A 27,988-nucleotide genomic window follows, 5' to 3' on the forward strand; every position below is an offset into this window, starting at 1 on the left:
TTGCAAGTCACCTTAAATATTCATTATGGAGGACCTGCTCCACCTGGAGGACAGAAGGGAACACGAAGGACCCCAGACAGGGAGTCTCAGACTTAAGCTTTTGAAGTTTCCCCTGGCGACTGAGTGTAAAGTAGAACAGAAAGAGAAACTGAGGCTGCAGCCCAGGGAGGATGTTGAGGCAGGGACGGATAGGCAAGCATGGGGCTGGATCAGAAGGAGCCAAAGGAGAGAGGAAACCAGGTGCTTACGCCTGTAATCCTAGCTACTCAGGAGACAGAGATCAGAAGGATCATGGTTCAAAACCAGCCCAGGCAACTAGTTTGTGAGACCCTATCTCAAAAAAAAAAAAAACCCTTCACCAAAAAGGGCTGGTGGAGTGGCTCAAGGTGTAGGCCCCAGGTTCAAACCCCAGCACCACAAAAAAAGGATGGGAGAGATACACGAGACCATGTGGATGGGGAAATTCCACATGGAAACCTCAAGTCCCAAGACTGACGATAGGCATGGAGTCTGGTCTACTGTGACATCTGAAAAGCACCGTTCCTTCACCCTGACTCCCAGAACCTTTCCCACGAGAGCCCCAGGTTCTAGAGAATCAAACAAGGAGGCTCTAGTCCTGTGGGGACCAGAGATGCTTGTTTGCTACTGCCCTCCCCTCCCCCATCTTTGCCGGTGCCATCTCTGCGCAGCTCTATCTGCCCTCTTGAGGTCCTTGTTTGCGGTTTGGGTTTGTTTTTTGTTTTTGTTTAATGAGACAGGGTCTCACAGTGTAGCTCAGGCTGACCTCAAACCCTTGATCCTCCTGCCTCAGACTCCTGAGTGCTGGGATTACAGATGTGAGCCACCTCACCTGGTTGAGGTTCTTGTCTGGATTTGTTACTTGTAACTTGTAGTCCCAGCTACAGGCAGCACGACGCATCCAATTCAAATCAAACAAGAGTGGTCTCTAACCCTTCTGACCCCTTCAGACCAATAAATGTCCCAACTCCATGTCCCAACCTCAACATATGACTCCCCAAGCACAGCTGTCATGTCAGGGGTACCTTGCCTCTATGCTCCATTGCTTGATGACAAACTGAATGCTCCTCCACACACTCTACCAGGCTGAGCATCAGTGTCTCACCTTAGCTGCACACTGAGCTCACTTGGGGCTACATTTTTATTTTGTAAATGATTATGCAATAAAATAACTTTATAGCCAGGTGTGGTGGTGCACACCTATAATCCCAGCACTGAGGAGGCTGAGGGAAGAGGGTCACAAGTCTGAGACTAGCCTGGGCTACCTAGTGAGATCATTCCTATCTCAGAAAAAGGAAAAGAAATGAAAGAAAAAGAAGATCAGGCACAGTGGCTCACGCCTGCAATCCTAGCTACTTGGGAGGCAGAGGTTGGGAGGATCACTATTCAAGGCCAGCTGGGGCAAAAAAGTTCATGAGACCCCATTTCAATTAACAAGCCAAGCATGGTGGTGTACATGTGTAGTTCCAGCTATGTGGGAGGCATCTGTAGGAGGATCATGGTCTGAGGCTGGCCCTGGACAAAAATGGAAGACCCTACCTGACAAATAACTAAAGAAAAAAAAAAAAAAAGGACTGGGTGCATACCTCAATGGTAGAGCATCTTCCTAGCAAGCACAGGGCCCTGAGTTCAAAACCCCATTAATGTCAAAAAAAGAAGGAAGGAAGGAGAAAAGAAAAGGAGAGAGAGAGAGAGAGAGAGAAGAAAGAAAGGAAGGAAGAAAGGAAGGAAGGAAGGAAGAAAAAAGCCAGGTATGGTAGTACACATCTGTAATCCCAGCACTTGGGAGGTTGAGTGAGGAGGATCACAACTTTGAGGCCTTCCTGGGCTACACAGTGAGACCCTGCCTTAAAACAACAAGAAGAAGAACTTCTTCCCTTCCCTCTTCGCCTAATGGACCCCACCTGGCCTTGGTCACTGGATTATACCTTCCCTCACAGAGGTCCATCCCAGGAGTAGGGAGGTTCTGCCACCACCGGCTCTGAGCCAGCCTTGTGGCTCTTGTCATGACTGTTCATCTTGGAGTGCCACTTAATTAACCTCTCCCCCTTCACTAGACTGTGTGCACCAAGAGAGCAGGGTTCACATTTATTTTTGTCATTAATTTGTCCCCACCACTTAGCACAGGACATAATTTTCATTCAATGAATAAATGACATGTCTTTGTCATTTGCTGGACAAGAGACTTGGAGATTCTTCTTTGCATCAATTTGAGTACACACCAGGTAAGATTCACTTCTTGAGTCATAGCTGATCTTGCAAGAGGCCCAGAAGACTCCAAGAATAACTCCTCAAAAATTTAAGAGTTGACAGGGGACAGAGCAGGGAACAGCTGAGAGGGGCAGTGTTGCCCCTCTCAACATTGCTACTGAGATGCTAAATGTTAGCTATTTGATAGCTAGGTTCTCTGGACCTGGCACTCCAAGATCCTGAGAGAGTCTGGGGATGGACCCAGGTCCATCCAGTGGTACCCTGTAGGTACCACAAGAAGCAAAAGCAAATATCTCTTTCTTGGTTTTTTTGTTTGTTTGTTTTTTTGACACTAGGGTTTGAACTCAGGGCCTCCACCTTGAGCCATTCCTCCAGCCCTTTTTTGTGAAGGGTTTTTTCAAGATAAGGTCTCCAGAACTATTTGCCTGGGCTGGCTTCGAACCTCCATCCTCCTGATCTCTGCCTCCCGAGTAGCTAGGATTACAGATGTGAGATGCCAGTGCCTAGTGCAAATCTTCTCTGTAGGAAGGCTTCCCCAATTTAAGTTTGCAGGACTCCCAGTGACTAAGATCAAGCAAAGAAAAAAACCCATCATGCACACAAGAAAGTAAGTTACCATGAGTGAAAGTCAGTAGAAGAGACTACTCCAGGAGTCTACTACCACAAAATAAATGACCCCAGAACTCAGTGTGTTAAATCAATAGCAATAATTTATTTTGCTCACAAAATGACTATGGGCAGAGATCATCCAAGAGACCTTGCTTCTGCCTTACACCGTGTGAATAGGGGAAGCTCGGTTTGGAGCTGCAGATGTGCTTTCAAGATGGCGGACTCACACATCAGACAACTTGGTGATGGTTGTTGACTGGAGGCTCAGTTAAGGCTGGAGGTCTCTACTCCTCTCCATCAGAAGCTTGGGCTTTTTTTTTTTTTTTAACACACAGCAGGGGAGCGCTTAGCATAAACATCCTAAGGAATCAGAAGGAAGTTATGTGTTTTATGACCTAGCTTTGGAAGTCACAGTGTCACTCCCAGTACTGTCATAAACTTGCCTAGATTCAAAGGGAAGGAACACAGAAACCATTTCTCAATAGGTGGTGTCAGGTCCCATTATAAAAGAGCAAATCTTCTGGCCACCCGTGAAAAACATAATTTGCTACAATCACAAGCAAAGATTCAGACCTGCCAAACTTGAGATATTGGAATTGCTTAGATTTGACAGTAAAGTAGACTTTCTGAAACGCTTAAAGAAATATAACACACAATCACAAATATAAACAAGCAACAAGACCGTCAGAAATGAAAGTGACTGTGCAATGAGAAACTTCTAGAGATAAAAATACCAATGTAAACCCCCACACAAAAATAAAAACTCAGTGGTTTACACATAGCTTAGTAAGAGACAGAACAACAGAAATGGAAGACACCTCACCACGCCGTACTCCAAATATATCAAATTATACAGCACAAAGACAAAGAGAATAGCTAATAAAAGCTTCAAAGGTAGAAATTAGAATGGATGAAAAGTAATATTGAAGAAATGATGGCTGAGAATATTCCAGAAACAATGAAAAACGCAAATCCTAACCCAAGAAGCAATGATAGCTTAAACTAGCTACATAAAAAGAAATCTGTGCTGGGCGCCAGTGGCTCTCACCTATAATCATAACTACTTGGGAGGCTGAGATCTGGAGGATCTTGGATGGAGGTCAGCCCCAGGATAATAGTTGGAGAGACCTCATCTCCAAGATAACCAGAGCAAAATGGACTGGAGATGTGGTCCAAGCCGTAGAGCACCTTCTCTGCAAGTGTGAAGCCCTGAGTTCAAACCCCAGTCCCACCAAAAAAAGCAATGAAAGAAATCCACGTCTGAACAGATCATGTTAAAACTGCAGATCATTCAAGACAATCCCTGTTGTTTCTCTCTCCAGGAGACACCAAGGACTAGAGACGGCAATGCCACTGGGAGAAGAGGGAGGACATCCCAAGTGGAGATCTCAGCCGAAGAAGGCAAAGAGAGAGCGACACAGAGATGGCTCCTGGGGCTGAGAAGCCTTCTGCTGATGAAAGCAGGCATCTAGACTTGGGGGACAGCGAAGGTGAAGCGGGACAAGGGAGAGACTGGATGGGGGCTCCTCAGAGCCTGGCAGAGCCCCGAGAACACCTGGGCTGCTGCGTGGTAGCCATGGAAGGTTCTGGAACAGCGTTTCCAGGCGGTCTTACACACGTGGGGAGCAGCACCCAGCAGCGTCCTCAATGGATGAACAGCGCGGTGCCCGCTCATTGGTGCAATGGGATCACGTGACGTTCCTCGTGCCAATCACGTGGGCCATGCACGTTGGCAGTGCGTGTAGCGCCCTCTTCCAAGGCGGGGGCGGGAGCACTGGAGCATTGCTGTGCAAGGCAAGACCACATCGCCACGGAAGGGGGAAATGACAGAAGGACAGAAGGACTGGGCTCAAGAGTAGTGCTGATGGCGTCAGGAAATAATGCATATAAAATGCACATAAAGGATTTAGGGAGCCAGGCGCTGCTGGCTCACACCCTAGCTACTCCGGAGGATCGCAGTTCAAAGCCAGCCTGGAAAAATAGGTCTGGAGACTCTATCTCAAAAGTACCCAGCATAAAAAAGGGCAGGCGAGTGGCTCAACTGGTAGAGTGCCTGCCTAGCAGGCATGATGCCCTGAGTTCAAACCCCAGTACCACACATACAAAAAAAAAAAACAAAAGACAGTATGGGCTGGCATATAGAAACAACTGTCAATTGCTGGTGTTGCAAAATGGTTTCTCATCTGCAGACAGAGCACAAGCCCCATACAGCGATCTTCCTGATTCGGCCTGGCCCATCTCACCGGCCTACTGCAGCACTTCCGAGACCCGAACCCCAAGCAGACGGGCTGGGTCCTCCCAAGCGGGGCTGCGGCGCCCCCTGGCGGGAGTTTGGAAATTCGCACACACGTGTCTGGGCGCTGCCACAGACTTCAACATCACCTTAGGGAAAGCTAAGACTTCCAGACCAACTTGAAAATGTCCTCACAGGTAGTGGTCAATAGTTGTCAGAAATTACTGGTATAACACATATATGCACACATGAAAATTGTTGGTATGGTTTGAAATATATTGACATTTTCTGAAATGTGATGACACAGAGTGAAGGTTGTTTCCTTTTTCTTCCCTTTTTTTGTTTTTTGGTAGGACTGGGGTTTGAACTCAGGGCTTTGTTTTTACAAAAACAGGCGTTCTACTGCTTGAGCCACACCTCCAGTCCATTTTTGCTCTAGCTATTTTGGAGATGGAACTATTTGCCCAGGCCCTGGCTTTGCAGTCTTCCCAATCTGAGCCTCCCAAATTGCTGAGATTACAGGCGTGAGCCACTGGTGCCCAGCACCAATGAACGTCCTAGGTCACTCACGTAAGCATCTCTGTTGGCTCACATAGTGTGCAGATATATTTTGCAAAGCGTTGTTAGTGTACACTCTCAAAAGCACAGGGTTGTGCCTAAGCATTTGTTTTAAATTTTGGACCTCAGGAACAGAGCGGATTAACCATTCTCCTTGGTTCCTCAGACACTGTAGTCCATGCAGAGTTTCAGTTTACTTTTTTTCCATTTTTTTTTATCGTGGTAAGTACACATGACATAAAACTTACCATCCTAACCAGTTTTTTTTAACTCAGGGCCTCATGCTTGCTAAGCAGGCACTCTACCACTTGAGCCACTCTGCCAGCCCTTTTTTTTTTTGTGTGTTGGGCATTTTTAAGATAGAGTTTCAAGAACTATTTGCCTGGGCTGGCCTCAAATTGTGATCCTCCTGATCTCTGTCTCTGGAGTAGCTAGGATTACAGGCGTGAGTCACCGGTGCCTGGCTGATTTGTGAATACTTTCTCTAATTCTGTAGGTTACCTTTTCTCTAATAGTGCCACGAAAGTTTTCAATTTCTCTTTTTTTGAGATGGGGGTCTCACTGTATTGCCCAGGATGGCCTCCATCTCCTGACTTCACGTGATCCTTCTATCTCAGCCTCCTGAGGAGCTGGGACTATAGGTGCTTACTACAATCCCTGGCTCATTTTAATTTTTTTTCTTTTTTGGGGGGGGTACAGGGGTTTGAACTCAGGTTCTCATGCTTGCTAGGCAGGCTCTCTACCACTTGAGCCACTCCAACAGCCTTTGAATTAATTTTAGTATATGGTATAGGTAAGGATCCTGCTTCATTCTTCTGCATGTGGATACCCAGTTTTCCCAGCACCATTTGTTGAAAAGCTGTCCTTTCCTCACCAAGTGGTCTTGGCATTTGACCATATATGGGAAGGCTATTTCTGAGCTCTCTATTTTGTCCCATGCGTTTAGATGACTGTCCTTGTACCAGCAGGGAACTGTCTTAATTCTGTAGCTTTGTAAATGAGAAAGTATGAGTCCTGGATGGGGGTGTAACCTAGTGGTAAAGTGCTTGCCCTGGCATGCCCAAGACTCTGGGTTCCATTGCCAGCACTGAAAAAAAAAGTATGAGTCTTCCAGCTTTTTAAAGTTGGTGCTTGGTGATAAGTGCCTGCAAAACCACCATCCAAAAGCAAAATTGACAATGACATAAATCAACTACATCCTCCTCCCCATCACAATGTTTTAGAGGTGAACACCATCCTAAACCCTGTGCTCATCTGTGACTTGTTTTCCTTGAGATCTATACTTAGGAGTGTTTTTAGTTGTTTTTAACTTGATAAGAGAAATGTTATGTTGTATGTAACTTTGGAGGACTTGTTTTCTCAATGGCATATTGCTAAGATTCAGTTGGTTTATTCATTTTGATTGCTGTATAATATTCCACAGTGCCATGGTGTGGCTATTGTACTATATACATATCCACTGTCCCTCTAATGAGCATTTGGGTTGCTTCAAGTTTTTGCTATTGTAAACAAGACTGCTATGAACATGTGCAGAAGTTTCTCTTGGAAAGATGCATAGGAATAGGAGTTGTCAGGTCACAGAATCTATGAATGCTCAACTTTAGAAGACCATGTCAAATGGGTTTTGAAGTGGTTGCACCAATTTACCCCACTATTTCTTTTCCTTAACCCAACTTGGGCCAATCAGAAAATTGGCCTGCATGAAAAAAAGTTCAGGAAAAGGGCACCACTTTCAGAGAGACAGGCAGCTATGTGGTGCTGGGAGACTGGGGTGGCCAGTCCTGGGAGAAGCATTACCTATGGGCAATGAACAAAGCCAAGTTCACAGGGGGAAATGGAGGATATCTGCTGGGGGACAGACAGAAGATGGCATGGCCAACGAAAGCTGGAAAGAACCGAAGCGTTCCTTAGCCCAAGAGGCCGGATGCGCTGTATTCTTTGCTTCTGTAGCATTGTCACGCATCATATACATATTTGAACTCAGGGCCTTGCACTGCCAGGCAGGTACTCTACCACTTGAGCACACTCCAGCCCTTCTTGCATTACTTATTTTTCAAATAGGGTCTCGTGTTTATGCCCAGCTATGATCCTCCTATTTACAGTTTCTGTATAGCAGGGATTTCAGGCACCCACCACCACACCCAACTTTTTAACTGGTTGAGATGGGGGAATCTTATGAATTTTTTTGCCCAGTCTGATCTCAAACGATGATCCTCCCATTCTCAGCCTCCCAAGTAGCTAAGATTTGCAGGCATGGGCCCCTGGGTCCAGCTTATAATAATTTTTTAATTTTAACTTTCAAATTGACATCATTTCAAGCCAACAGAAAAGTTCTAAGAACAGCCCAAGGAATTCCAATACACACTTTACTCACAATCTCCCATGTCAACATTTTGCCACATTTGTTTTTCTTTTCTATCTCTATGTAAATTTACACAGATGTTTGAGAATAAGTTGAAGCCACAAAAACCTAAATATATAATAGTGAGCATTTTGTAAGAACAAGGCATTTGTTTCTATAACCATAGTATAATAAATTAACTTCATCTATAAATGAAATTATAGTTTGTATTCATTTGCATCTATGTTCTTTTGATAGTATTTTTATGTTTTTATGTGACATAGTTTATACAAAATGTTTTAGATACTGTGGAAAATAAAACCCGAGGAGATATGACACAACAATGGTGTATAAATTCCACTTATTATTATTCACTACTTCAGATGTAATTGAACTGAAACTAAACTGAGGGTTTTGTTTCTGTTTTTGTTTTGCAGTTCTGGGCATGGAACCCAGGACCCCACACATACTAAGCGTGCATTCTACCACCAAGCTATGTCTCCAGCCCTGAACTGAACTTTTAGTATGTTTTTCCCACTTCTTAAAATTTTACTTCAAAAAGCATAAAGACCCTTAAAATAGCTTTTCATTATTTGATGTAATTGTTCTGCTCCTTTGGGGAAGTTCTGTTTCTGAAGCCCACCGTGGAAAGAGCCAGCTTGTGCCACATTCTGTCACTTACATCTCCCATGTCCTCTTCTAAGAAGCCCATCCCTCATGTCTTATGGGCTCTTTTCACAAGCTCAGCCAGGCAGGAGCGAAAAGGACCATGGGAACATATTGTCCTGGGGGCATAGGACAGGGACGTTGAGAAAGCTCTCACACCAGATCGCCCCTCAGCTCAAAGGGTAGAGGATCAGATTCCACCATGTCCAAGTCTCCTGCCACCTTGTCATAGATTCCTCGTGGATCTGTGTACTTGTCTTCAGGCCAGTGGCGGTCGTAGGGGCCCTGATGGGAGAAGTGGTTAGAACACTAGAGAGATGACAGAGACATCACCACGGCTCGGAGGACGTACCTCCCAGCTCAACTTCACAGGAAAGAAGTGCTTGAACTCTTTAATTATACAAAGACCCAACATACACAGAGAAGACTCTAATTATAATTATTATTTTTTGGCAGTACTGGGGTTTGAACTCGGGACCTCATGCTTGCTACCACTTGAGCCACTCTGCCAAGTGGAGTTTTGCAAGATAGGGTCATGTAAACTATTTGCCCAGGCTGGCTTCAAACAGCAATCCTCCTAATTCCTGTCCCTAAGTACTTAGGATAACAGGTGTGAGCCACTGGTGCCCAGCAAGAAGACAGTGGTTATAATGAACTGCTTCATGAATCCCACATACCCATCACCAAATTCAGCAGCATCAACCTACACTCCATCATTTTTGGGAAAAAAAATTGTTGGCAGTACTGGGGTTTGAACTCGAGACCTCATGCTTGCTAGACAGTCACTCTCCCACTTGAGCCACACTCCCCAGTCCCAGGCCAATCTCAATTTATCTAAATATTCTCATCCTTCACTTCCACCAAGTGGGTAATGATGGTGGTGGTAATTTTATTTTTTAAGACAGGGTGTCACTACGTAACCCAGGCTGGCCTGGAATTTGCAATCCTCCTGCCTCAGTCTCCCCAGTGCTGGGATGACAAGCATGCGACATCATGCCCAACTCTCCAAATGGATTACTCTGAAGCAAGTCCAAGATATCCTATGATTTCATGTAGGAAAAATAACTTAAACATCAGGAATATGAAACCTTGCGAAAGCTCGTGACGTTGGCTGAAGCACCTGTGGGGCGTGAGTCCTGAGTTTGTGAGCCCTGTGCCTTTCAAAACACCTCTTCCATCAAGTGGGGAAGACAAAAATGACCATAAAGCATGGTCCTGGCTGGACCTGGTGTGCTTTGTTCTAAAACAGTGGTTTAGCTCCGCAAATCTTACAGCAGACTAGCCCATGAACCAAAAATGGCCTGCCACCTGTTTTTGCATCACCTGAGAGCTAAGAATGGGTTGATATTTATAAGTTGTTGAGAAATATCAAAGAAGGGTAATATTTGGGACATAAGAAAATTATGTGAAATTCAAATTTCAGTGTCCAACTGTAAAGTTTCACTGGAATCCAGCCTTACTTACTCAGTCAATTATGTATTAGCTGACTGCTTTTACCCTACTGTGGCAGAGCTGAGCGAGTAGTTTTGAGGAAGACCATACCTCCCACGAAGCCCAAAATATTATGTCTGACCCCATCTGTGCTCTCCAAGGCCCCTGTGGTTCAGCACCATGGACAGCAGTGCATTTCTTTAATGGGAGGGAGTAAAGATCTGAGATGACTGCATGGGGTGGCACGTGGCTACAGAGTGAAATCCACATGCTTATAACCCCAGCTTCTCAAGAGGTAGAGTTGGGAGGGTTGCAGTTCAAGGCCAGTCTGGTCAATCCCACCTTAAAAACAAGCTGGGTCTGTAATCCTAACTACTCAGGAGGCAGAGATCAGGAGGATGGCCATTCAAAGTCAGCACTGGACAAACAGTTTGAGAGACCCTATCTCGAAAAATACCCAACCCAGGGCTGGTGGAGTGGCTCAAGCAGTAAGAACACCTGCCTAGCAAGCATGAGGTCCTAAGTTCAAATCCAGTACCAAAAAAAAAAAAAACCCCAAAACAAGCTGGGTTGGACTGGAAGCATGGCTCAAGTCGTAGAGCACCTGTTTAGCCCTGAGTTCAAATCCAAGTTCCACAAAACAAAAAACAAAACAAAATGAGAATTGTGGTGAAATCCCAGTTACTTGGGAGGTGGCAGTAGGAGAAGCAAGGTCCAGTCTGGGAAAAAGTACAATAAGTTATCTGAAAAATAAGTAAGCTGGGTGCCAGTGGCTCACACCTGTAATCCTTGCCACTCAGGAGGCAGAGATCAGGAGGACTGCAGTTCGAAGTCAGCCCAGGCAAATAGTTCATGAGACCCTATCTTGAAAAAAAAAAACCCATCACAAAAAAAGGGGTGGTGGACTGGCTCAAGGTGGAGGCCCTGAATTGAAATCCCAGTACCAAAAAAGAACAAATGAAAGAAAGAAAGAAAGAAAGAAAAATGGCTGGGGGTGTGGTTCAAGAGATAGAGCACAAGTGCCCCTGAATTAAATCCCTAGTATCACCAAAAAAAAAAAAAAAAATTAAGGCCAGAATTTCTGTCCCACCTCCCTTAATGTGGGGCTATGGATAGAAAGTCAAGATGTTTGTGCGTCGTTTTCACCTGCCAGCCACCATTGTCACTTCCCTCTGGGTTCTCTGTCCTCTCCCACTCTCCATCCTGTGAATTGAGTAGGATTGGCCTCTACTCCCCAATTCCATTGGTGCGCCTTGACCTGGCCAATTCGCTCTGCATATTCTATCCCCTGACAACCACTGACAGTTGGCTCAGCCTGAGTATGTGACCACAGCTAGACCAGTAAGTGTAGCGCTGGGCGTTTGGAGCTATGAGAAAAGAGACATTGTCTTTCTAGGTTAGAAACCTGGATTTGTTAGGAAAAGTCTGGGGAGGGAATTCAGGACCTGGTTGTTCCTGAAGACAATTCTATCTCTTAACTTTTCAACTGTGGGGAAAATTCTTTCTGTCTAGCTGCTTAACCAGTGTGGTGGAGATGGCTAATTATCCAAAGAAGTGCCTCCCTTCCTTCTGCCACAGCAACATGTAGTGAGGCAGGTAGCTGCCAGGTAGACTACATTTCCCAGCCTCCTTTGCACCCAGGCAAGCTATGTGACTATGTTCTGACCAATGAGAAGAGAGCAGAAGTGATATGGAAACCTACCTGAAAACCACAAAATAGGGCTATGCCTCCACCTTACTCTCTTCTCCCTTTCCTTCCAGCTGATACCCCCAGATGGCCCATCCATACGGACCTGGACTATGGGTGTGCCAAGAGATGGCAGAGCAACACAATAGAAAGAACTTTGGATTCTGAATAACCATGCACAACAGGGCTTGTGTCTGACAGTTAAGCGAGAAAGAAACAGACTGTGTTTCCTTATTTGTCTGTTTGCTTATTTGTGACAGTCTCACTATGCAGCCCAGGCTGGCCTCAAACTTGTGATCCTCCTGCCTCAGCCTTGAAAGTTCTGGGATTACAGGCATGTACCATGACACCTGACTATAGGGTCTCTTTTTTAGGCCACTGTATTATGGCCTTTTTATCACAGCAGCTCACTTATCCTAACTGATACAAGCAGTAGGAGGTGGGTGTCCAGCCTAGGTGGGCTGGTGACACAAATCTCACCATCTGTACTTCATCATAGAGGGGTTGCCAGGTCCCAGGTGGGTCATGTGCTCTCTCCACCTCATCATACAGGTGTCCAGGAAAGGCCATGTCCTCATCCTCAAAATCTGTGCAGGCTGAAGTTGGCATGGAAAGAAGGATGATCAGGGCACTCAGCCAGGGGTACCTCAGAAGGTGAGGATCCCTGGTGTGGTTCCAACTCACCTCGGGAATAGGACACCTCCTCCAGCATGGGGGGCAGCTGAGGGCTGAAGTCCCTCATGGGATGGTAATATGGCTCTCCTTGTGTTATGCTAACCTGTTGCACACACAAAAAACACGCCAAGTCCTTTCCTTCCTTGGACTCCGTAGTTCCAGCAAAGGGCAATGATTAAGCCGACACTAATGGTGGAGTTTCTCACCCTCTCAGTGGGGCTGTCCCAGTCACCCCCACTCACCGTGGAGCTTTGAGTGTCCCGGTCCCCAGTCCTCTGGCTCTCCTCATACTCATTCCTGACTCGGTCCTCCTCCGACCTTCCAGGAGGGAAGTGTGTATGAAAGTTGGGTGTTGACCTTCTGCCACCATCACCCCAAACCTCCTCCCTCAAAGCCTTCATTACAGGAAAACATCCCCCTTACCCTGTCTCTGTCTTCTCTGAGACACCTGACAGAAACAGGGGAAGGCAAGGGGTGGCGGTCAGAGACTCCCATTCAAACCCACCTGGCCCTAGGCTGACCTTCAATAGGCAGCCACCCCAGGGTCCCCATCACCACTGGGTCTCCACCTTAGGTGTCTCCTCACCCTCTGCCAGCCGCCTCAGTCTCTGCCGCCAGAAGAACCCTCCAACACAGGAGGCATTGGAAAGCAGCAGAAGACCCCCAACTGCAAACAGCACAGGCAGCATAGGCAACCTCGATGGCTCTAGGAGAAAAAGACGTTCCTCAGTAAGCCTGAAACAGCGGGCAGTAGGCCAGGAGCAGGGCTCTCTGAGAAAGCCTGTCCCTGGCCTAGCAATGCCCTTTCCCAAGGTCAAAGAAGCAAATGTGTAGGGGTCTGTGTCCTCACCCGTCCTGGCCACCCAAGGACAGGTGACTCCTTTCTCAAGTTCATGGTCCTGTCCTCCCCTGAGCCCTGTCTCGGGACTGGGGGAGCCTGAGTTACTTAGCTGGACATTTGAGTCTTCTTCCCACTCCAGCCTTGCTCACAGCCATAAAGCCAAAGAGTGGCTCTTTGGGCCATACAAATAAGTCACCAGCCATTTCCAGAATTATAAAAGCAGTCACACCTCTGAGCCTTGGAATAGTCAAGTGTCTGTCTTCAATATCCTGTCTTCAATATCTCAAGCAGACTCCTGGTCACCCTGTGAAAGTCCTTCCCAAATGACTTTTCTACTACTTTCCGTCCTAGCCATATCAGGTTGCTGTGTCCCTCAGGACAAGACTGATTTCCTCTAAGAAGGCATCTAAGTGCCATCTTCTGCTAATGGCACTTGTGCTCCCTTGGGGAGCCCAGGCAGGGCTCCATGGTGGACGCAGGGCCCAGTCTGGCCCACCAGATCGCCCATCCCCCTCTCCATTGGTTCAGAGACTGACAGTAGGATGCATACACAGGCTGCTAAGGAGTGGGACAAAACCTGGAAGGGTGTGAGGGCTTCTTTGCTCTCTTGATGGAAAACCCTGGGAAGGCCTCACAAGTGAAGGTGAAGTTGAGAGAGTGTGAGAAAGAAATCCCCAATGTACATCTTTTTTTGGGGGGTGAGGGGGTACTGGAGTTTGAACTCAGGGCCTTGTGCTTGCTAGGCAAGTGCTCTACCACTTGATCTATGCCTCCAGCCCTTTTTTGCTTTCATTACTTTTTAGGTAGAGTGCCATGTTTTAGCCAGGACCAACCCTGGACCTCAATCCTGCTTACATCTCCTGTTTATCTGGGATCATAGGTAGGCACCACCATATCTGGCTTATTAACTGAGGTGGTGTCTCTCTAACATTTTTGGACATATTGAGCATGTAAATGCAGCCATACTTGGAATTTTTAGTGCTGGCAATAGTTGTATTTCTGTCACTTGCAACCTTTGCTCTGAAGAGGATTGATGGCCAAATGGTCACAATGGGTCACCTCATATCCCATGCTCTTGACAAAGCCCCTTCCATGCTGGCTCTACATTGACCCACGTGACTTGCTTTGGCCAATGGGACAACAGCAAATAAGGCAGAATCAGAAAATTGAAAAGTGCTGGTAAATTAGAGCTTACCCTGTCTTGCTGTTCTTGGACCCCTGTGACCACCTCTATGTGAATACACCAAGGAGAGATAGTCACAATCCAATTGTCAGCATTGTCCCAACCAAGAGCCATTACTGTTAGACACACACACGAGGAGGAGGGCATCCTAGGCCAACCAGGCCCAGCCCGGCTGCCAGCTGACCGTAGGGATGATTCAAACCAACCCAGACTAGAACTAGACCTGTTCCACCAGACTCAGAATTGTGGGAAACAGTGTGTGCTGATGATAAGCGCCCATGTTGGGGTGGTTTGATATGTCGCTAAAGGTAACTGACAGCCTAACAGAGTCAGCTAATCCTTTTAGAATTAAACCAAATTAAGAAGAAAGAAAACTGATGTCCCCAGGCAAGAGGAAGAGCTAAGGATGCAAACGGGAGTCTTAAGCAGCTGCAAACACAGGGGCAGGAGGTGTATCAGAGAGCAGAAGGTAGGGGAGGGGCAGCTCAGGGAACTGAGGACTTGCCTGCTGGCTCCTCTGTGGGCAGCTGGAGATCAGGTTCTCCAGAAGGCTGGTCCAGGCCTGCGGGGTGACAGACTGCAAATGAATACTAAACCTTAAGGATTTCTCAGCCTCTGAAGCTTTTCAGCTCGCTTTGAAACTCATGGGAATTGAGACGAGGCTTCTTAGGGATATTTCAAAGATACCTGTAGGGCTCAGATGGTGGAGCACTTGCTTAACAAGTTCAATTCCCATTACCACAAAAATTAGTAACTAATACCTGGAAACTGCCTATGATACTGGCAATATGTTAAATGATAATTCATATTTAATTTTAGTAATAATCATATTGAACTACTTGCCTGGGCTTGTTTCAAATCACAATCCTCCTGATCCCTGCCTCCTGAGTAGCTAGGATTACAGGCGTGAGCCACCAGCACCCACTATGTAGCCTTGGCTGGCCTTGAACTCATGATCTTCCTGCTTCAATTAGCCACCCCCTCCCAAGTGCTGGGATTACAAGTGTGAGCAACCTACAATGTTGGGGCTGTAAGGAAGCTTTCATGGGCAAAGTAAAAAGAGGCAAGCAGAGGCATTTAACAGTTAGACACTCTGTGCTGGGCCTTTCTAAAAGCCCTGCAGATACATTAACTCAGTGAATCCTCACAAGTATCTGAGATCAGACTCACTTCCAGAAACTGAGGCAGAAAGGTGTGTGACAAATGTTAGCTTTAGAAACTGAGGCACAGCCTAAAGGCCACAAAACTAGGAAGTGGTAGTAGGAGGGGTGGACTAGAATCCTGGCTCCTCCGAACCAGGCCCTGTGGAATTAACCACTATTCAACAGTCCTTGCAGGAATTACAATATACTGCCTGGTCATTTTCAAGGAACTTGACCATTTCAATAAAAGTTACTGAATCTACTGACCTAAGGTCATTCATAATGGTTTCTAAGACTCCGCTGCGTGCCTGTGGAGTCCATAAGTGTCCCTTCTTTCCTTGCTGATAAGTTGTGTCTTCTCTCCCTTGTCCTAATCAGAGAACTAACTTGCTGTTCGTTCATTTCTCCACTTGATTTTCTATACATTAGCTTCTACTCTTTATTATTTTCTTCTTTGCTTTGGGCTTAATTTGTGCTTTTTCTAGTTCCTTTATTTTGTGGTACTGGAGTTTGAACTCAGGGCCTACACCTTGAGCCACTCCACCACTCCCCCTTTTTTTTTTTTTTTTTTTGTGATAGGTTTTTTTTCGAGATAGGGTCTCTGGAACTATTTGCTGAGGGCAGGCTTTGAACCAGGATCCTCCTAATCTCTGTCTTGTGAGTAGCTAGGATTACAGGTGTGAGCTACTGGCACCAGGCTTTTCTCTAGTTTCTTAAGATGGAAACTTAGAATGTCCACTTTAAGTCTTACTGGGTTTTTAATCTAATATAAACATACATTTTCTTCTAAGCACAGCTTCATCTGAACTCCAAATTTTATATGTTTTTATTTTCATTCAATACAAACTATTTTCTAGTTCCCCTTGGTCAGTAACACAACCAGACAGACTAAAAGCTGGTTTCTGGAACTCATCTGTCTGGGTTTCAATCTCACTTGTGTCTCTTCCTAGCTGTGTGGCCTTGGTCAATTTGCTTAACTTCTTTGGTCTCAGTTGCTTTATCTCTAAAAGGGGAAAATAATAGTGTCTATTTCACTATACTACACTGTAAGTTCTCAGAGGATCTTTCCAGGCTGCCTAAGACTGTGTCCCCACCTGGGGTAGTGATAGAGAGCTGGATCCCCTTTTCAGCTAACCCACTGTCCCCCAGGGCATTGCTGGCCAGCAGCCAGACCCTGTATCTTGTAGACGGCTGCAGCCCAGTCAGCGTGAAGGTGGTGGCCTGGGGTGGCAGGACATCCACATAGAGAAACCCTGGAGTCTCCAGGGCCTCATACCTGCGTGAGAGGGAGGACAGTCAGTTCAGCAGAGTGCCCCAGCACCACTGTCTGCCACACCCGTCTTATGGGGACAGGGACTCACCTGATTCTGAACCTCTGAGGCAAGCCACCATCAAAGCCAGGCTTCCACTCCAGCCCCACCGAGTGGGGGGTCATGCTGACCACCTTCAATCCCACTGGGGGGTCAGGGCGGCCTGTGGAAAAAAATAATGGGGAAATAGAAGATACAAAAGGATTCTAGAACATTCCTCCCAGGTTTTTCCAATGGATGATCTAAAATACACATTTGATTCTTGTCATTCATGTTCATTCTGCTCAGTAAGGTCACTGTGAGAGGGAGTTAGAAAATACCAAACTGCTGCTTCTCAGTGAAATGCAGCCTTAGGCTCCCGTGGGCCTCTCATCACAGCATTTCCATCAGCCAATCAATGCACCATCTGGTGTTATGTCCACTTCCATTGCAGACACCTTGTTTAATACGTATTGTCGATTCGCTAACATTGAACACACATCATTCCTGCCTCAACAAAGCTCATCCAACACCTGTATTTTTCCCAAAAGCAGTCACAGTCTTCTCGTGCTAGAACACTAGACAATATTTCAGCTTTGTGCTTGGGGACCATTTTAAATAACAAATACAGCAACAAAACACAAAAAAGAAGCACCACACTAAATAAGCCTCTAAAAGGACACTTATTTACAGTATGACAGCTGGAACAAAAAGACAGTGTCAGCTGCCTTCGGTGTCAGCTAGGAACGCACCCACTTAGTGACTCAAATTTTTCATCCCTCGGTACATGTCTTCAAATGACCACAAAAGCACCATGAATATTGGTGTGATGATTACAAGTAAATTTTAGTGACTAGGTGACTATGCAAATAATACATATCATATATAATCACACATGCATACATACGATTCTTGTAGTAGATTTTTTTGTGCTGACGTCATAGTTATTTAATCCCCTCATTTCTTCTAGTGACAACACCCTAAATTTCCTTTGGAGAATCACACTACTACACTCTCAGGCCACATACTTCTGATTGAAGTGAGTCCATTCCTTCTAAACCTGGGACCAGGCCTGACCAATCAGAGTGTTGCTTCCCCTGACCAGCTGATTGGTTCAGAGATGAGCTGGGATTCAAGTGGAGCCAATGAAATTTAACTCTAGTATTTCCACACAACTGTTCTGAAAAGAAAGAATTTTATTTCCTGTGGGGATTCTAACAGACCACTATAAAGAACCTTTGAATAAACAAACAATGTGGACGTGTTGGCACAGGCCTGTAACCCCAGCACTCTAGAGGCTGAGGCAGGAGGATGGAGAGTTGAGGCCAGTCTGGACCACATATGGCTACAGAAGATATTTTTGGTCTTTGTTGTGGGTTTCTCTGAAGATCCAGTCTCCAGCTGGGCACCAGTGGCTCACGCCTGTAATCCTAGCTATTCAGAAGGCAGAGATCAGGAGGATCGCCATTTGAAGCCTTCACTGGGTAAATAGTTTGAGAGACCCTCTTTGGAAAAACCTATCACAAAAAATGGCTGGTGGAGTGGCTCAAGTGGTACAGTGCCTGCCTGGCAAGCATGAGGCCCTGAGTTCAAACTAAGGGTTTGAACTCAAAGAAAAAAAAAAAGATCCAGTTTCTCAGGAGGATTTTCAAGGCAGTTAGAAACCCCATTGTCACTCAGAAACCTCCCTCAGGTGTCAGGAACTCTGTCAGACTGGACCAATCAGAGATAGCAGAGTTGACCCAAGGAGACCCCTGGAGCCCTCCCAGTCCCCCCCTTCATACTAATGCTGACGAGCTGAATGTTGGTGTGGTCCGAGCCGAGGGGGTTGGTGGCAGTGCATGTGAAGAGTGCGTAGTCCTGAGCTGCAGACACATTGGCAACGGTCAGGAGACTGCTGTGGACCCCGCCCTGGTGGTACGTGTGCTCTGTGTACCTGGAGAGAAGGTGGGGCAGGCACTCAGGGAGGGGAGCTGGGGCTGGGGAACCGCAGTTGAGGCTGGAGTGCTGGCTGGCTGTGCCCGGGTTCACCTGGGATCCTGGAGATCCAGAGGGTCCCCGTTTTTGGTCCAAGTAAAGACGATGTTGGGGACACCTCGGGCACGGCAGTGCAGAGTGGCGGAACTGGTGCTGTCTCCAGAGGCAGCCACTTTAGACAGGTGGGTGGGATGTTCCACCTGGGGGGCATCTAGGCCAGGTGGTGGGTCACCATGAGGCATGTAGAGGGTACAAGAGCTGGGGGCTTAGTGACAGGCCTTCCACCCATCCATCCATCTACCCGCTCCTCTGTCCATCAGTGACCCTCACGGCTCTCTACCCATTCACCCCATCACACTCATAAATGCATGCATCTGTTTGTGTGTTACCCACATCGGACAACAAGGCGGACCAGCCCTCGGGCTGGAGGTGCCACCCCATTGTCCACAATGCACTGGTAGGCACCAGCCTGGGCCAGTTTGGCATGGTGAATCCGTAGACGCCCCGTGGATCCTTTTGACATCTTCTCTATGTCATCCATGCTATCGTCCTCCTCTTCCTCTTCCCCCTGGAGAACCAAGATGCAGGATTTGGTTTGGAATCTGGCCCCAAATCCATCATCCCCAAGCTGTGTCCCTCCCACCTGTAGCCTCATTCTCCCAGCCATAATCATCCTCCACAAACCTACTAACAGTGAAATCTCTCCTGTCATTCATCCAACCATTTATCCAATTCGCCCATTCATCCATCATGCAACATTTGTCTAATTGGTCCTACCACTCTTCTATTTATCAGTCCATCTACCAATCCAGCCATTCATTGAACTGTCTACAGATTGTGGATGCAGCTCAGCGGTCAAGTGTATGTCTCACATGCCCAACTCCCTGGGTTCAATCCCCAGGGCACAACTAAAAAAAATATCTATCAGGCTGGTTGTAGTGGTGCTGTAATTCCAGTACTTGGGAGGCAGAGGCAAAAGGATCTTGAGTTCAAGGCCAAACCAGGCTACATAGCAAGTTCCAGGCCAGGCTAGACTACATAGCAAGACACTATCTCAAAAAACAACAAAAAAAATCTACCTTCCCATCCATTCATCCATTTATCTCTCCATCAATTATCCACTCATCCATTCAACAGTTACACATAGTTACACAGGACCACAAAGGTGTGACCCCCACGCCCAAATTGTTCACAATCAGAAAACCACATCCCCCGGCCCCACCTCCGTTCACTGGAGGCTGTTTCCTTACCAGCCTCTCCCAGCTGAACATCTCTGGGAGGATGGGGTTGGCATCAGCAGTGCAGACTATGTCCACGGAACCCCCAACATTCACTTCAGTGGGGTCTTGGAGGGCACGGATGGTGGGAGCATCTGTGATGTTTAGAGTAGGTCCTGTGGGGGTGGGGCTTCCACAGTGGACTGAGTAGCCTCCTAGCCCTTTATGCTTTAGTTATTTTTCAGATAGGCTCTCCTGTTTTTGCCAGTGGCTGCCTGGGACTGTGAGCCTCCTACCTCTGGCCTCCCTCTAGTTGAGATCCCAGGTGTGTACTAACACACCTGTCTTACTGATTGAGATGGGCTCTTGCTAACTTTTTGCTCTGTACTGGCTTGGAACCACCATCCTCCCAACCTCCCCCCAGTAGCTGAGACTACAGGCATGCACAAACATGCCCAGCCTGATCTCTGCCTATATTTGGACAGAGATTCCACATTGGGTTGCTCTAGTGAGCAGGGGTTCCAAAACTGGAAGATTCTAGGATTAGTGGTAATTCCTGGGTGGGCAGAGCTTCCACAGAGGAGACTCCAAATGGGCAAAGTTCCTTGGGTGGGTGTGGTTTACTTGGTAGACAGGGCTTGCAGAGCCCCGAGTGCTGAGGGGGCTCACAATGCACGTCCAGCCGCACAAGGGCTTCAGCAGTACCCTCCGAGTTCTGGCAATGCAGCTGATAGAAGCCATCATCCGCACGGGTCACATTCCACAGCTGCAGAGCCCCACCGGACAGGATGCGATGCCGGGGGCCACCAGCTGGGAAGGGAAAGGGTAAGGGGCCTGTCAGGCCCTCCCATCCTCGGGGACCTGCACCCCTTTCCGTGCTTACTTCTCGCACCTGGACTGAGGCGATAGCCACGGAAGGTCCAGTTGAAGGCCTCGGGGGCGGGGTTAGCAGACACCAACACAGGCAGCAGTGCCTCGCCCTGCTCCACCGCTGTCACCACGAGCACCTGCTCCCCCAGAAACTCTGGAGGGTCTTCGGAGGGGGCGCCCCAGGAAGTCAAGAGTGTTGGTAAGGTCGGGGTGAGGGTTAGAGTTGAGATCAGGCACAAGTTCAAGGGTTAAAGTCAGGGTCATGACTAGAAGAACTAAGGTTGTGGACAGGTAATGTCAGAGCTGAGGTCAGGGGCAAGGCTCAGGATAGAAGTTAAGATTCGGCTTCTGAAAAGGATAGAGGCCATGGTCAAGTGTAAGAATGGAGAGAGGTGTCAGGAGGGTGTCAGGTGATCAAAGGCCGGGCAGATAAAGGTCGGGTCGAGGACAGTGTCAGGATGAAGACTAGTTTTAGGGTCAGGAGGGGATCAAGCAGGGTTCCAGGCCGGCGCACATACATAGCACGTTGAGGCGATAGGAGGCGCTCACGGTTTCGCGGAGCTCGGGGCTGTGGGCGCGACAGGTCACCCGGTGGCTGTGGTCGCGGGATGACACCCGAAGAAAAACGCTCCGGGACGCAGCCGAGCCTTTGAACGGGGCGCTCTGAGGCGGTGCGGCCACGTCTTCCAGCCTGTGACCCGGCAGGGAGTCAGTCAGGCCAGGACTGGTGCAGACTTGGGACCCGAGACCAACGCGAGCTACAGAGCAGGACTGCGGCTGCAGGGTCGGGGGTGAGAAACGGCCGGAAGTGGGCGGGGCCAGGCCCGGGGGCGGGGCCTCTCGAGCTCACCTCTCCCCCTCCTTGTCCCAGGACAGGTTGACCGGAGGGTTGCTGCTAACGCTGACGCACGTCAAGTTTAGGGCGTCCCCGGGGCGCAGCGCCGACGTGTTGGCCACGATCGTCAGGTTGGTTGGGGGAACTTAGGGAGCGGGTTGGAGGAGCGAGGCTCAAGGTTGAGGAGTCGCCCTATCTTGACCCCAGGGCCCGCTCAACTTCGGGTCCCTGTCGGGTCTCACCCAGAACTGACTTCACAGCACGCACGCGCCCGCCCCGCTCCATGGATCTGCACCCCGCGTCCGTCACCCCCACCCCCGGCCGCGCGCGCCCTCACACTGCACTGCGAGCTTCGTGGACGCGCTGAGCTGGCCAGCCTTGCACGAGAACTTGGCCTGGTTGTCCGACGGACCTGTGACCAGCACCAGCTCCCGGGAGAAGGTGCTTCCCGACTTCTCCAGACTTCCCAGCTGCACCCGTGATTCCTGGGGCTGTCGCGACTCGGTCACGATACGCGAGTCCTGAAGATCAGAGCTGGTTGGAGGACAGTGGGGGGACCCTGGTCCTCCCCATCCAGTCCTGAGATACCCGCGTTGGGGTTGATCGCCCCCAGCACAGGGCCTCTGCATAATAAGGGAAAGGCACCCCCATCAGCAGGCACCCCGCTGGGGTAAAAGAGTGGGAACTAGAATTAAGAACCCTTGGCGCAGCTGGGCACTGGTGCCCCACGCCTGTAATCCTAGCAACTCAGAAGGGAGAGATCAGGAGCATCCGCGCGGTTCAAAGCCAACCGGTTTAAATAGTTCACAACACCCCATCTCGAAAATACCCAATAGAAAAAAAGAGTTGGTGAGTGGCTCAAGTAGTAGAGTACCTGCCTAGAGGGACCTGAGGCCCTGAGTTCGAACCTCAGTACCGCCAAAAAAAAAAAAATCTTACTTCCCCAAATACATAACTGCAATATTTATCAAACACTAAGTGCCAGGAGAGTCCCTTGAAATTCCCAAACCTTCCATAGAATCCTTTCGGTTTTTTTTTTTTTTTCCTATTCTCAGTTCTTTTTCTTAAAATATCCACTTTTCACAAAGATTTCCTTTGACCTATCCCTTAACTCCAGTGTCTTTCCTTAGATTTCTGAATCCTTACCCAACATTCCCTTGCTAGCCTAATCTTTTCTTTTTTTTTTTCCATCCAATGACAATGGAATTCCATCGCCACTCTATGATTCCCAGTATTTTCCCCTAGGATGTCTTGTAGCTCCCTAACTTCCCAGGATTTTCCCAGAATTCTGTCAGAATGTCCTTTCATTTTAGTGGAATTTGATTTCTCTTAACTATTAATCTCAAGATTTAGATTTAATATTAATAGATGTTCTTTATTCCGGGGAATTACTAGTCTTTTCCCAAAATATGTAGCCTCTGCCCAAAATATCACTGTATTTTTTTTTTCCTGGAATTCCAAGTCCTTTTTTTTTTTGTGGTACTAGGGTTTGGACTCAGGAACACAAGCTTGCTAGGCAGGCACTCTACCACTTGAGTCACTCCGTCAGCCCATGGAATTCCAAGTCTTCACCTAAAATTCCTGACATTTCCCATGAATTCTGAGATTTTTCACCAGAATTTCTTTTAATTTCAATGGAACTAATTTCCTTATCTCTTGAGTTCCCAATCTTGATCCAGAATTCCTTTTTTATCCTAGAGTTGTTTTCCCAGAATTCTCAGAATTTTCCTAGAATTCCATTAATTATCATGGTATTTGTGGTGTTTTTTTTTTTTTCTTTCAGTTCTCTGCCGAAATTCAGACTCTGCAGTATTTTTCAAGAAATTTAGGGTTGTTTTCTTTTTTTTCAATATTTCCCGAAATTCTAAAAAGAAAGGGACCTCTTTGTTGTCCCCACATTTCTGGCCATCCCACAGCCCTACTTGACACCCACCTTGTACCAGGTAAGGGAGGGGTCTGGGTTGCCCCCGATGGCCAAACACATCAGCCTCACCCGGGTCCCAGTCCGGAGGTGCTGCCCCTCTGGGGGTCCCTCGATCCACAGCTTCTGGGCAGGATCTGAGGGGAGAGGGGGTAAGGGTAACTACTCTGTCTGGGTTGGGCCTCACGGTGGGGTCTCTGAAGCCTGGAGATTCCTAGGCCAGGGTAGGACTCACATTTCACATTCAAGGTTAGCGATTTCTTGAAGGTCTCTTTGCTGAAGGCGTCACTGAAGGCCTCACAGGTGAGGGTCAGGCCATTGTCTTCCCGCCGCACCAGGAAGGTCAAATTGGACATGGAGATGTGACCACCATGCAGGCCCTAGCAAAAAGGGAGCATCAAGCTTGGGGACTGAGGCATGCCCACTCATGATTCCAGAGGCCTGGGTCAACTCCAGACTCCTAGAAAGATGTGTGCAGTCTCCACCCCCTCCTTTGTCTGGACAGACCAGACTCCTCAAGGCCAGGAACATCTGGGCTGTCAGATTCTCCTCTCCCAGCTCCAACAGTCACACCCTCAGTCCCCTGAGGCTACTCACATCCATGACCGTCTCCTCTGTGGGCAACAGCTGCCTCCCGCCCAGCCACCATCGCAGCAGGACCGGAGGGCGACTGGACTTGGTGATGCAACAGAGTGTCACATTCTTGTTCTCAGACTGTGATGCAGATCCCAGGATCCTAATGGCACTGGGGGGAACTGTAGTACAGATGGACAGAAGAGAGACACAGGTGGGGCTGGAGTCCTCACAGATCTGCCCAGATGGACAGGGAAAAGATGATGAAGTCTTTGGGGAGGCATAATTTGGAGACCCAGGTGGATAGTTCTCTGAGATGTGGGCTGACAGAGGGGAAGCTGGCACCCTGACTCACAGGTGACCTGCAGTGTGATGCTTCGTGTCTGGGTCCCTGTGGATACACTGTTGTAGGCTTCACAGCTGAGCTGAGCCCCTTGGTCTTCCGGCTGCACAATCATCACCAGCACACTTCGGGCCACCATCTGGGCATGTTCCGTGCCCCATGCTGTGGACACAGGCTGGCCATTCTGGAGACAGGGACAATCCCAGACCAGCTCAGAGCCAGCTTCTGTCCCCTGCCCTCCCCCCAACCCCCACGCCCACCTCTGCGTTCACCTTCAGCCACTGCAGTGTGGCTGGTGGGTTTCCCCCTTGGGCCACGCATGGCAGCTCCAAGTTCTGTCCTGCCTTCACATGGCCCTCATCCAGGCCTGGCCATTCGATGACAGGGGGTCCTGGGGGAACTATGGAGCAGCAAGTCACTCAGTGATCCTGGGGAGCCCTTCCATTCTTTTTACCCCATAACCTGCCTTTGAATTCCCCCGTTTGTCCTTTGACTGTCTGAATTTTCCAAAATCCCCATGAGCACCTCCAGAGCCCCCAAATCATGCTCCCCATTCTCAGCTGGTCCAGTTCTCTACGTACACAGGACATTCATGGCGACTGAAGCTTTGATGGAGGTGTCCAAAGCTGGGCTGGACCCTTCACAGACTAGTAACTGCCCATTGTCAGAGCTCTGGGGTGTCACCCTGGGATAGGAAGTTGGAATTCTGAAGTCAGAGTCATCACCTGAAGTTTAGGGAGTCAGAGTGAAGAGTGGGGATCCCAGGTCCCCACACCTGATTTCCTCTAAGATCTGGAGTCCTTTAGGAGAGATTTGGGATGGGAATTGGAGGCCCAGAAGGCCCAATCTTTGAGCTCAATACCCTGGAACTGGACTTGCCATGTGTCAGGTTCCAAGTGAAGAATTGGGTCGCAGATGTCCACACCCAACCCAAGTTTCCATGCTTCAGTCCCTGGGATATGGGGCTCTCATGGGGATATCTGGGGATCAGGATAGGAGGCACTCCCAACTCGCACACCTGACAGTGGCTTCTGTGGTGAAGAGTTTCTCCTGGGACCCTTCATTCACGTTAGCAGAGACATGGGATATTGTATGTCCACCTTGAGGCAAGAAGAGGGCTGTAGGTGTGCTAGGTTCCCCCGAAAGTAGATTGTGGGGAGCATGGCCTGGAAGCCCTCAGGGTGAACCCACTGCCCCTTCCCTCCTTGTTCTGGAGGAAAAGACCCTGGAGTACCAGCTCTGTCCCCTCCACACATTCAGGACTCTCTGAACACCCAAGTCTTTAAGGCTGTGAACTGGGCTTCTCCCTTCTCCTCACATCCTTGTTTCTTTCGGTGGTACTGGGGTTTGAACTCCGGGCCTTACATTAGCTAGGCAAGTGCTCTACCACTTGAACCCACTCCACCAGCTCTTTTTGTGTTGGGTATTTTCAAGATAAGATCTGGCTGGGCTGGCTTTGAACTGCAATCCTCCTGATCTTTGCCTTCTGCCTTCTGAGTAGCTAGGATTTCAGGCGTGAGCCACTGGTGCCTGGCATCCTGTATCATTTTATCCTGCACCCCATCTATAGCTTCTCACCTGCCCCCCACCATCACTGTCCACATACAACTTGAGATTCAGCCTCTCTTGGGCCCCAGGCCAGCAGTCTGGTGATCTCCTGGATGCCCCCCCATGTCCCCTCCCATCTAACAAGTCCCATGCTAGCCGCAGCATCTCCCATGTCTGTTCCTGGGTCCCTGTCTCAGGGATGACACATTTTTTGACCCCTAGAAGGGCACTGAGTAGGCACACACTCCATCCCCACACTAGGAGTGTGCTGCTGCCACTAATTGACCCACACTCACTCTGGAGAAAGGTGATATCAGGTGCTGGCTTTGCATCCCCAGACACACAGGTGACCACATACTCTTGCCCAGCTATCCAGGTGACTGTACCTCCCGCGTCAGGAGTCAGCTGTAGTGTCTTTGGGGGAACTGGTGGGAGAGGGTCAGGGCTTATCCTCCACCACCAAGGATGAGAGGGTTTGGACCAGGTTTCCTTTGCTTAGGAAAGGAGTCACTATACCCAGGGTCTGAGAGAGAACAGGCTGGAAGCCTGGACTCCTGGGCCTGGGGAGGGAGAAGGCCAGAAGCCCAGACTGGAGGCTTCTGGGGCGGGGGTCTCTCACTCATACCCAGGATGGAGAGGATCACTCTGGGAGATACGAGCTCAGGGCCCAACTCCGAACGGCCAACTTGGCACTCATACTCGGCGTCATCACTGAGGTCACATGCTTCAATGTGGAGGTGGAATTCACCTGTGGGGAAGACCAAGGTCAAGGCCACAGCCTCTAGAAGTGGACTGGGGTCTCAGACTCTGACCTCTCACCTCTGGCAGGATCTCCTTCCATGCGGTACCTTGGGAAGCCTGGAATCCGAGGGTCAGGGCCTAGAAGCAGCCCGTCCTTGGCCCACTGTACCACACTGCCAGGGGCTCTGACCCCACACCGCAGCTCCACTGTGGCTCCCTCCACAGCTGTCAGGTTTTCAGACAAAGCCCAGAAGCCCCGAGGGACTGAGGCTGGAGTTGGAGACTGGGCCAGGCCTGGGGATACAAGGGGTCATCAGGAAAGGGCAGAGAATCTAGGCAACAAAGATGAGAAAGGAGGGTCACATGGGCCCAAGTCTAAGAACCCACTCACCTGTGGTTAGCAGCCCCACGAGCAGCAGGCGAGCCTGGGTGGGGGACCTCAGGGCCATCCTAGGTCTTCTGACTGGTTCCCACAGTGCCCACCACCTGCCACCTGCCTGTGCCACTGTCTTTCTCTGGGTCTCTCTCTCTGTGTCTGTCTCTTAGTTTTCTTTTTGTCTCTCTTTTTCTGACTCTCTCACTTTCTCTCTCTGTTTTCCTCTCTCCCTAAAGTGTCTCTTTGTCTCTGTTTCTCTCTCCTAGTTTGTTTCTGTGTTTCCTTTTCTGCCTCCCTAAGTCTCTTTCTCTCTAGACATCTCTGAGTCCCCCACCTTACTCCCCCAACTCCCCCACCTTCAACTGGAGACCACAGGACTGCTGGTTCCTGTCTCTCAGTCTTGGTCTGTACCCTGACACACACACACACAGCCTCTTCCTCTTTATTCTCTCCTGCTACCCCCTGCCCCTGCTCTCCTTCTCGCAGCCCCTCAGAGAGGACCTGCTACTTGCAGTCCTGCAGGCTCCATGAACTCACAGAGCAAAGAGGCTGATGTGGTGGGTGAGCTCACCCTCACACTGCTGCCTCCTCCAGGTCCCTCCCAAATTCTCCAGCCCCAGCCTCTGCACTGCAGGCTCCTCCCGGTCCAGCTGGAGCCTGAAAGTCCCTGTCAGCACATGCCAGGAACATTCTTGGGTGCCTC

At 48.7% G+C, this 27,988-nt stretch overlaps 1 protein-coding gene across 5 annotated transcripts; it reads right to left on the reverse strand.

Annotated features, from left to right (window-relative positions):
* Positions 1-7,895: 7,895 nt before the first annotated feature.
* On the reverse strand, positions 7,896-27,879 carry Nphs1 (NPHS1 adhesion molecule, nephrin). Of its 5 annotated transcripts, none has more exons than XM_074057005.1 (29): positions 27,301-27,879; positions 26,988-27,203; positions 26,794-26,916; positions 26,465-26,593; positions 25,639-25,720; positions 25,202-25,305; positions 24,893-25,020; positions 24,633-24,804; positions 24,302-24,459; positions 23,940-24,084; positions 23,777-23,841; positions 22,121-22,304; positions 21,799-21,928; positions 21,467-21,639; positions 20,971-21,111; positions 20,748-20,888; positions 20,112-20,233; positions 19,255-19,429; positions 18,916-19,072; positions 18,669-18,820; positions 16,957-17,068; positions 16,690-16,871; positions 14,959-15,015; positions 13,016-13,135; positions 12,853-12,877; positions 12,672-12,747; positions 12,439-12,532; positions 12,235-12,350; positions 7,896-8,921 (listed from the first exon to the last, which is right to left on the reverse strand). In XM_074057005.1, exons 1-29 carry the CDS (start codon positions 27,356-27,358, stop codon positions 8,790-8,792), a joined length of 3,669 nt encoding a protein of 1,222 aa, XP_073913106.1. In that variant the 5' UTR covers positions 27,359-27,879; the 3' UTR covers positions 7,896-8,789. The 5 variants fall into 5 exon arrangements, 4 of the variants coding, with proteins under 4 accessions (XP_073913106.1, XP_073913105.1, XP_073913104.1 ...); XM_074057004.1 differs by having other exon boundaries at positions 20,784-20,888; positions 23,717-23,841; XM_074057003.1 differs by having other exon boundaries at positions 23,717-23,841.
* Positions 27,880-27,988: the final 109 nt, after the last annotated feature.

The sequence above is a fragment of the Castor canadensis genome, chromosome 16, assembly GCF_047511655.1.
Source record: "Castor canadensis chromosome 16, mCasCan1.hap1v2, whole genome shotgun sequence".
Taxonomy (NCBI): Eukaryota; Metazoa; Chordata; class Mammalia; order Rodentia; family Castoridae; genus Castor; species Castor canadensis.

Coding starts and splice junctions, on each gene's coding strand:
- Nphs1 (XM_074057003.1), bottom strand. CDS start 27,358: ATGGCCCTGAGGTCCCCCACCCAGGCTCGCCTGCTGCTCGTGGGGCTG. Junction 12,878..13,015: donor ACTGAGGCGGCTGGCAGAGG/GTGAGGAGACAC, acceptor TGTTTCTGTCAG/GTGTCTCAGAGAAGACAGAG. Junction 12,748..12,852: donor TCAGAGAAGACAGAGACAGG/GTAAGGGGGATG, acceptor CCCTCCTGGAAG/GTCGGAGGAGGACCGAGTCA.